Source organism: Cariama cristata, unplaced genomic scaffold (genome assembly GCF_000690535.1).
Source record: "Cariama cristata isolate BGI_N322 unplaced genomic scaffold, ASM69053v1 Scaffold37329, whole genome shotgun sequence".
Classification (NCBI taxonomy): Eukaryota; Metazoa; Chordata; class Aves; order Cariamiformes; family Cariamidae; genus Cariama; species Cariama cristata.
The window spans coordinates 1-10,870 of NW_009635850.1; the positions used below are offsets into that span (position 1 = coordinate 1).

Sequence of the window (10,870 nt, forward strand, 5' to 3'; positions counted from 1 at the left end):
GATGGAGGCCTGTCAGAAGCAGTCCGTAATGCCTCAGTCCCGATCAGCCTTAAGCCGGTAAGTAGTGTTCTCAAAGGGCAAACGCTTAAGGAAATACACGAGGGTTTACAGGCACAGGGCGACTGGCTGACAGAAACGAGGCAGTGGCTTTCAATTTACTTGAAAAACTACGGCTTCCTGAGGTTTTATAGCACTGAGTGTATTTACAGCATGACAAGATGTAAATGTTGAATAGCTGCCTTGGACCCCAAAATCTTCCTGAGCACTGCTGAAGGGACTGTAGTTACAGCCCCAGGAATCAGCACAGGGTCAGGAACCAAGGACTCGGATTTGTAATCATAATACTGCTGCTGACCCGCCAGCTGGCCTCAGAGAAATCTCCTTATCTCAATTCCGTATCAAGGCATGTTGATAACAAAAATCGTTTTAGGTCTTTAATTAAACATGTCATACTCCAAGTTGTTTGAATTTGTACTAGTAGACTTCAAAGGGGAGGAGTATGTAGAATTTTACTTAATTTTTATTACAGAGCGGTTTTGTTTTGAGGCTTTTAAGTACCTTGTTACTTGAAAAAAAGATATATTCAGGCAAGATAGCAAAACTTTGAAAAAATCCTTTGAACAGAGATTTCGCTTCAGGAGACATTTTATTTTGTTAATTTATAATTTGATTTTGATTCCTCAATTTAATCATAAATTGTTGCTTTAAATTTGTAAGGAGTTTAAGCAGAAGAAAGCTGATGACACAGGTTGGGAAATTTTGTAAGAGTGTTATTTGCATGTAACATGGAGAATCCTCCTATTCATGATCCTTCTCTTGCTAGATTCCATTTAACAAGTACTCGCATACCTTGCACATGCCACTGACAACTTCTCCATTTTATTCTGTACTTAATGCCTGTGAGATATGGCTCATCAGAACTGAAATGATGTTTAGAGGCAATTAAACCAGTGCGATGCCAGAATGTGTCAATCAACAAAACCAAAAATTCACTCAAGGTCTACACAGACACAGCTGGGCAATAAATTTATCCTGACGCTAGGCTGCAATCTGCTGAGAACAGGACAGCCAGCCAACTAGTTATACTGAAAAGGGCAGAACACCAGTTGGGGTATAGCCCGACAATATACAGGTTTGCCTTCCTTCTTTCCTTTGTCATGGCCAAATACACAGGCAAAACCAGGACATCTTGTAACTCTAGCCTCCTTTTTCATACTAATTTAATCATTATTGCCTATTGGTGATTACCATCTTAGGCAGTGGAAGCATAAGGTTTACTAATGTGTGTGTTTCCTAGTAGAAGGCATTTTGAACCTAAAATCATGTTCACCTCATATTTGTTTGCTTTATGCACTCCTAGTATAGTTACCTATTTTACTGTGTTAACTGTACATCTTGTTAGGAATGTGCTTTGCCTAAAAGCTGCTTTACTGGTGAAATATTAATAAACTACTGAGGTTTTTCAAGATTTAATGTCCAATGAGCTTGATGGCTGATCAAAAAGATTTAGGGTCCGTTATGTCAGATCATTTCAGCCTGAAGGCATTTTAAGTACAAAGTACTGATGTACCAATAACGAACAGCGTCATTTTCAAATCAGTTGTAGTACTAGCCCATGTACAAAACTGTCTTACTATGCAATGTCTGTCAAAAATGCGATGTCTGATATCCCTGGAACATTATTTCAGAACATCTTTAGGAAAATCTGATAATAAAGAGTAATGCAGATTATATTGTTATCTTAAGTTTCTAAATGGAATATTTTTATTTTTAATTTTTTACCTAGCGCAGTCTAAAGTCTCACAAGTGCTAGTATGTAAAGCAGGAATATCCTGGAAAACAGTTCCTCTGGTTTCACTGGTATCCACTGGTACTAAATCTGGCAGATGTAATTTCATAGGCATTCTTGTATGGAGAGTAGAAATTGGATGTGTGGCTAGCATATATGCTGGTGTTTGCAACCTCAAACACATACAGAATATCAGGATTGTCGGTAGAGTAATAGTTGTGTGGTTATAGCATTCTTTGTGACTGTTCTCAGCATCTGAAGAAGTCCTTTGGGATCAAAGACAGGCAAGTGCAAGTGCAAGTGCAAGTTAATGCAAACGTTATTCCCTACTGCAGTTGCTGCCATTTTTCCATACAGTCCTGGGGTACGTAAGGCACCTCTTCCCCCTAAGAAGGATGACTTTCCTTACCCAAGGGTCAGCATATTCACCCTATTGATGGCAATTTTTTAACTTCCTTTCAGTATTGCCCTACAAAGGGTAGTTCAATATCCATTCGTGACAAAGCTGAAGTCATCTCATGCAAAATTCCAGGAGCATATGAGCATATGAGTCTTTAATTGACCCAGTTATCAGGACTGGAGGTGGCAAGAGGTTCTAAGGAGGAACACCCAGAAACTGAGTGTTTCTGACGCTCTCAAACTCCGTGAGCAAAGATCAAGGATGCAAAGGGATGTTTTACCCCCTTCTAGTTTCCTAAGGCAAAAGCTAAGCTCTGTGAGTGTGCACGTATCTGCTCTCTGAAAGCTATAGCTAACTTGCTGGAGATAGCTCAAATGAATATAGAAAATGTCTTAAAGCCAAACTAGATGTAAGGTTATCTATAAAGCATGTTTAATTTCTTTATCTCCAACTTAGATGATGTCTTTCTTCAGTATATTCTGCTAAAATGCAGAGCTCATCTCATTTGTACTTAAAATTTGGGCAGCATTACGAGTGATTTCAGAAAGAATGGAAAAATCTGAGAAAAACTATTACTCAGGATTGCCAATCCTAAACCAAGCATGCTAGTTTATTCAGTTACTGTAATGTAAGTGTTCCAGCACAAGGGCATTCTACTTCAGCTGGGCTCTGGCATTATGCTTCAAGGGACGATATCTAGGCTGGGAATACAGGAGACTTTAGTTTGGAGAAAAGTCTCCCCATAGCAAGAATTAGCTGGACATATGTGTGATGCTCAGTAAGATGTAAGAGAGAAGGCTAGAGAGTCAGAGGTCCCCTCCAGATTAAATGTTTTTTTTAAAAAAAGTATTTTTTCTAAAAAATTAAGAACTCAACTGCCTTTCATGCTTCTTGTATGCCAGAATATAGTATTGTTAATCTAATGGACCCCAAATACTTTTGTATTCCAGGTTGTTTTCAAAACCAGATTGTGCTGTATTGAAAAATAAACCCTTCTGAAGCAATGCAAAAGTCATCTCAAATAAACACCATAAGATTATTGCACTGATAATAATTCTTTGTGGGATCATATTTCAGTAATGTGGAGGTTACTTCAACGTTTTTCTCTCCACTTCAGTTACTGCTAGTGAGAAAAGGAAAACATTAGTTTGTTTAAAGAAAAAAGATTCAGGTCACTAGACATATAGAAATGATTGTAAAATTAGCTTTCTGGGATTTTTTTTGTGTGTGTGATTAGAATACTTAGCAATAGAACTACTTCATTCCTTTTTGTCGTATCATTGCATAAATTATTTTGCACATACAGATCAGTGCAGATCACATCACTGAAATAATTAATTTCAGATGAAAAAGAAGGTCCACTATTATTTTCCAATTTAATTTGGCTCATGTGTTATCCTGTGAGTTGGAGATGATTATACTAAGTCAGTTCTTGGTTTAGTTTACATGCATCTGGTCAAAGCTTTGTCCTCATGCAGGTGCGGTGTCTGCTATATCGAACAAATTGTTACAACCTCAAGTATCAACAAATTAAGAGATTTCACTGAGCATGTCTACTGCTTCGTAAACTGGCTTATTTCAAAATGAAATTCTAAAGCTTTTAGATTGTTTAGCTCATATAATGCCAACGAATAAGCAGACTTAACGAATAATATAAAAAGTAAATAGATTATTCACTGTATAGTTTTCCAGGTATCGTGTCCAAAATGTGAATAAATGTCAAATCTAGGAAATGCAGGAAATCTAATGATTATAGCACTGTTATATAGATTGACTAAAAAGAAAATAAAAAATATAGCTACCTTCATACAAAACAATATTCCAACAAATCAAAGCAGATCAGAAAATGAGGTTACAGATAGTATTAACAACTGGAAATGTTCTGCTTCCAACAGACGCATAATGGATTACATGTCTTATGCGAACTAAAATTACAGTTCTAAATCTGCAGCTTTTAATTACATGAATACTCTTCACACATGTAATTTCTCACTAAACTGAGTAGTGATGGCTGATATGACTAATGATTCAGACCACTCCCTCTAGGACCCGGAACTCAAATTTGTATTTATATATAAAGTTACACATGCAATTAGCATATTAGATTAAGTTGCTACGGGAGTATCATGTTTGGTGTGTCTGGTACTCCTCAGTCATTTTAGATGGTATGAATAGTTAAACATTTGATTTTGTCTTCTTTTCTCATTTCCACCTTTCTCATTTGTTTTTCCCCCAAGGTTTATCCTATTTATATATAGATTCTTCTGGATCATATAAAGGAATTGCATTTGAATTTTTAATTTTTTTTTTCTTTCTCAAGACAGTTATACATGGCTGTATGACCTGACATTTAGTTTTCTTAGAAAAAACACATTATTTTTGAACTAATGTTTTAGATTTTGTAATTCCTTAATGCTGTGGCATATCAATGACTTTGTGTATGTTCTTTGAACATTTGTCTGTGTGAGACAGACTTGACTGATCATAGACTTCAGTTGTTATTTTAATACATAGTAGAAAACCGATCAAAATAACAGATCACACATTTATACTATGATTGTGACTTCCATTTCTGTGCACTTGAATTAGAACTAGCTTTTAGAGGATTTGTAGTTTGTTTAATTTGGTGGAGATGTTGCTAGTAGGTATATGATAAATAATGTCATGCAATACAGTGTAAATAAAGGAGAACATACAGTTCAATCAAACAAAACAAAACAAAAAAACCCACCTGACCCTGTGGAGGCTCAAGAAGTCAATTTCTGACACTTAGGAAAACCACAGTAGATAGTCTGATAAAATTACTGGAACTGAGCAATAAACATCATTGCTTTTGCTAACTAGCCTCTGTGGGTGACAGATTTTTCAGAGGTGCTGCAATTTTATTTGTCTTTGCCTACATGGCTTCTAGTCACATTGCTTCCAGCATGAAATGCTTCTGCTTGGCAGAATGAGAAGATGCAGAAGAGCCTTCATGCTGGTTAAATGCCATGTGACTTTTCACCTTTCCACAGGTTTAATCGGTGGTAGCTGATTACTGCGATTCCAACTGCATCACAGTACCGCAGCAGCAAGCTGTCAGGGTGGATACAGAATCCAGGCTTCTGGGACCACTTTCTTCCAATAGAAAGTCCTTGTAGTGTGAAGCAGAGAAGGAAAAGGGTTGTCTCTTGTAAAATTGATATCAACATGTAGCAAATCAAAATATTTTTACTTTTATTCTGTATTGAGTTAATCAGAGAATGGGTGGTTAGTTCCACTCAGGGATATTTTATATTCTTTGTCCCACTGGATATAAGGTACTACCTTCTTGTAGAGAAGCTATAGTTTAACATTGTTGTGCTATTGTATCATATTTAACAAAAAGCATACTTTGCTAACATAAGATGAGGACATATTTACTACATCTATCTCCTGCCTTTTCTTGTCCTTCGCTCAACACATGCAGATAATTTTATATGAAAGATATTCTTTTCTAATCCCACTTTTATTGTATGCTTACCATAGCAAATGCTGCTCACGTGTAGACTACTATTTGTCTAGATCTCTTCCTGCATTAAAAGACTTACATAATCGTATTGAGAGAAAGCACTTAGAGATCTGTAATCCATTGGTCTTACTGAATGACTTTTTACATAATGAAAATCTGTGAAGGGTAAATATGTCGACTAGGAGTTCGACTAGCACTTAAATATAAGGTATTTCTGGAAAATGTACATAAACAACACAAGCCCTGTAAGAGAAGGAAAAGAATGCCCAAACCCAGTCCTTTCAGACTACAAATGATAAGCACGTGTTTAATTTTTAATCTGAAAGCTAATGACATCGGTTGTTTAGTCCTTTTTTAAAGAATTGCATTTATGTAAAAAAATATTTTCATATTTAGATGAAGAATTTTGAAACTAATTTTATTTCATAATTTTATTTCATAATGCTAAAGTTTGATGTTATATTGTTTGCAACATAAGGAGAATCACTTTAATTATAGATCTGTGTTTCTTTTGTTAGTAAACTAAAACAGTGTATAGCGTTTTTATGGTGATAGACTGGGAGTCCTGGAATAAAATTACAAATGGCTGCATTTAACAGACTCAGTTCTGATAGTTTGATACAACTGTTGATCATGGTTGCTATCAATACCACAGGACCAAATTTCATGCCCCTTAGGTTGTGTGTATCTTTTGCTAAAGTAAATGCAAGCTTTGCTGGCTGAAAGGAGGCAGAGTTTGCATCCTAACACAGTGAGGATCTAATATGTTAGTCTAGTCTTACATGTTTTCTATTTTGCAATTGCCCAAGCCAATGGTTCTGTACTTTACTCAGCCACACTGAACAAGCAGTGCTGAAGGCAACATCATCCCTGCTATTCTAAATGTTGTTGTAGCTGTTTCCTAAGGCAAAGATTTCTTGACTTTTCAGGCTGCTGATTCCCTTGCAGTATAAATTAAGATGTATCACTATATTCAACTTTGGGAGCTTGAGAGGGGTGCATTTATGTAAAGAAAACTGTAATGAGAGGGCTTAGCATGTTACTTCTATTTCTGTGGCTGAAATAGGAACTTTTTGTTTAGAAGAGCTTACTGACAAGCTGTATTAATATTCCAGTTTTTGTTTGGTTTTAATTACTGCTGCAAGCCAACCAGTAAGTTATAAGAACGTACTTTATTTTAAGTTAGATAAATAGTGACAGTAACAAGTTTGAATTATTCAAAGTGTAGAAAATATCACTCATGCACAGGCAAAACCAGTATAATTCAAGTCAGGAATAAGATTTTAATATACAGCAAATTTACTGTTGTGTATCCTGTGAATAAAGACAAAAAAACTGAAGTAGAACAACACTGAAATTAAGCAATGACCATCTTTTTTTGTACTGAAAGCACAGTAACATTTTCATTCTCTGATCAGCATGAGAGCATTTGCATTTTCATAATGCTATTTAAATACAGAGTATTTTGAAGTTTGACTTCCCATTTTTCACTTACAAACCCAGCATTTCCAGTCTCCTTCCAGTTGCATTCGGGGGCGGGGGGGGGAGAAGAGTGCAAATCTGCAACATCCCTTTATTTCTTAATTTAAAAGAAGCATCAGTACTTTTGGGCAATGGTGATTTCATCTTGTTTTGACTTTGTGAGCTATGTGCCCAGACTCTGTCACATTGAGCGTACACTTATATCAAATGTAGGAGATTAATGGCAGGAACATTATCCATTTAGATGGTGCCAATCCTGTGTTAGAATTCTGCTTAATCTATTAATTTCAGATAGCCTAAATATAAGATGATACAGATTTTTAGGAACAAACTAACGATGAATAAATCTGCAGCCAGCTTTGCCTTAAGACTTGAAAATACATTATTTTTCTAAGGTCCAATCCTTTGAATACTAATTGTGTGCATATTCATAATGAAGCAAGACTTACATAATTATAGGCTACTTATATGAATTCTTCGAGTCCTGTATCCATCCAAATTCCAAAAAATGCAACAGATTGAAAATTTACAGTTTACCAACTCGTGGAGGCTTGTTTTTGAAGACGAGATTATGTGTTCTTAAAAATTACTCTATACAACTAACCGTGGATAAACAGTATGCCCACTTCAGGATACCAAGATCCAAGATAACAAATGCTGTTAAGTGTTACCATTTACTTATCCACCAGAAACCAGACTTTTATTACTTGGTTTTTCAGAACATGTGGTTAAATGATCTGATTTCAAAAGGAACATGGAGTTTTCAAGAGGCACAGAATAGAGTCCAACTTCTTATCCACCTTCCTGGGAACTAAGTAAAAGGAGAGTGCCAAGAGTGAAAATACCCACAAATCCTTAGTGGTGGCAATCCAAATATGTACATTCTCCTGCAGCTTTTGCTGTATTTTCCATACATATGTTTACTCAATATGATTGTGAAGGAGATCTTCTCATTTAAGTCAACACACAGTAATTACACCTTGTCTAGACAGACTGAAACAGTAGCACCGATAAATACAGGCTTGACTTTGTTGGAATGCTGCTGAGGATCTCTACGAACCTACATAAACTATGTATAAAATGCATCCTATGGAATGAGTGAAATACAATAGAAAGGAAAGTGGAGTTGTCTTATAAAACTCTGAATTCCCATGAGAATGGAGCTAGACTGGATCAATGTGCAGAACTCACATTATCCTTCAATGTAATGATAGTCTATAGCCTTTAATTCAGGCCTCAACTTAGTATTTTTCCTTACCTACATTGCTTTTTTTCTCACCTACCAGTGATCAGATTCAAATTTGTCACACACTTTTTCTCCCCAAATCCAGTTCTCTTAAGTTTTAAAGAATAAACTGTTTGCTGCAGTTTTTCAAAGTATGTTTAGTTCTTAACTCAAAAATATAGCTTTGAGTGTTGTCAACACAATTATATTTAACAAGCATGAAGACTGTTGTCTAGTAACTTCACAAAACACGTCCAGTCATTATTTTTTTATAATGTGTCCATAATAATCAATACAGAAGAATAATAACTTATTAAAAACACAGTTTTACAGGGTCTTTTTATTTGCCTGTGGAGTGCCTCATACACCTATGGCACTATAAAGTATGTACCAAGCATTCTTGAACAAATCGTGTGTGTTCACAGTAACAGAAGCTATTTCCGTAAGTTACACAATCAACACCATAATACATAGGTCCTTTCACAAAACATTACAGAGCTTCACTGCAAAGTTAGTGTTTATCCCCTCAGTTTTACAATTAAATGTTGACAGTTTTATAGGGAAGCACTGGAAAGTTTTATGCTTCTCTTCATTTACCTCCCAAAATTGCAGTGTATCAAATTGGACCAATCCCACAGGCTTCCCATTTCCCAAATGATTAATCAGACATGAATGAGAGATGAAACCGAGATGCATTTTTAGCTTTGGCTGGATTTCTGCAAAGAATTCAGGAGCTTGCAGAAATGTGACTGTACATACACAGGTACCAATCCCTGCCTGCCAACATGAGAGGGGATCTCTTTGGATTATTAGAAAGGTCTGCTTTAACTCGACATCATTTTTGTTTGCTAAAATCTATTTTCAAAAATTACTGCTTCTGCTGTGGGTAGATTCATTGCTCCTATTTTCATAGTGAAGTGCAAACTGTTTGCTTCTACAGAGAGAAAAACTGGACCAGTGGCAAGAATCAGCCTTTCTGCAGGGGAAGACAAAATGCTAGTGAATGTGGATGAGAACTACAAGGCTTGATAGTGTTTTTCTGAATACGCAACTCCCTCTTTTTTCTCTCTGGATTTGGAAAGCGATTAGTCATTCGCATATGCTGTGCCAATCCATGCAACTGGGTTCTGTACAATCCAGTCGAAATCAACAAACAGTATTTGGTATCAAACATTGCTTGTTCTGTTTTCTCCATCCTCCTCCACACCTCCCCAACCATTAACTTATCTAAAATAGAGGTTGTTCACATACTACTTTGTGTATTTGATGAAAAAACCCAAGTATTCTATTAACTTTGTTGGATAAAACACCTGTATTTGCCTCCAAATTTGTGTTACTCTCAAATACTGTAAACAGTGACCAGCAGCAAACACCAGAGCTTATTCAAGAACAAAAAATCCAGGCTTCTGAGAATAGTGATCTATTAATAGCAGGCAAATCCCTATTACAGTCAGTGGTGCTAATACCCTGATACTTCATAGTTAACCATTCCAAGTCCAGCAAATGAAGACATCCTATTCTGCAGGCTGATTTGCATCCCTTTTCTTCAAAAAGCAAGAAGAAACAAATAGTGCATTTTAAGATATTGGGAGGCAAAAGTTTTGCTGTGTTTTTTCAAGTGCTAGGTTTAAATTCTCAGCTCATCCAAGTGACCCGTTTTGAAAATTAAAGGTGAGGCATGAAACAGTCCAAAGACAGACTGGAGGGGGGACCCTCTTGTCAGAGCCTGCACCACCCTAAGAGAGTTTTACCACACACACTGCCAGGACAATAGCGATAATGAGCACAGCGGAGAAAATAATCCCAGCTAGAACCTTGCTGATATCGCAGAAGGATTTATTTTCCTCCACAGAGATCATGCCAATAGAAGAAGCGCCCACGCTGATGGTGGATTTTAGTTCAGCCCCTGGGTCTTGCTTAGCCTCTACTGTCCACTGGGGGACATTGACCTTCATTTCCATCTCGTACATCATCTCTCCTACCTGGTTGATTTCGTTCTCGAGGTCTTTCAAATCCACCACGTCTATATTGTGCTCAGCCTCGTATTTCATGTTCTGAACGCTCATCGCCCTGGCGGCCACGCCAGAGGTTCCCCCGCTCATGCCTGTCTGGATCAGGTGCTTTTTGGGGACGTTTAGGGGGAACTCGTGGCCCAGCTCCAGGGCTCTCCTCATGTCGATCTCCAGGATCTCTAGGCACGTGGAGAAAATCACCCATAGCCTCTCGAACTCGGCTTTATCTTCCTTACTCACGGTTTTGTCCTTCAGGACCGTGGTGAGCTTGTTCCTGTTGGCCACCGCTAGCTCTTGGGCTTTCTGCCGGGTTTTCTTGAGCTCCTCCCGCAGGTTCTGGGAGTCCGAGGTGCCGCCGATGGTCAGCACCATGTGCCGGTAGCAGGCGGTGACCTTGTTGAGCGCGTCCAGCAGCGCTTTGCACTCCTCCTGCACCATGATCCCGGCGGCGGCGCGGGGCTGCGTCCCCGCC

General features: G+C 37.5%; 1 protein-coding gene across 1 annotated transcript; it reads right to left on the minus strand.

Annotated features, from left to right (window-relative positions):
- Positions 1–10,122: 10,122 nt before the first annotated feature.
- Positions 10,123–10,836, minus strand: RGS9BP (regulator of G protein signaling 9 binding protein). Its single transcript, XM_009707693.1, has one exon. The coding sequence runs from the start codon at positions 10,834–10,836 to the stop codon at positions 10,123–10,125; it is 714 nt and encodes a 237-aa protein (XP_009705995.1).
- Between the last annotated feature and the right edge of the window lie 34 nt (positions 10,837–10,870).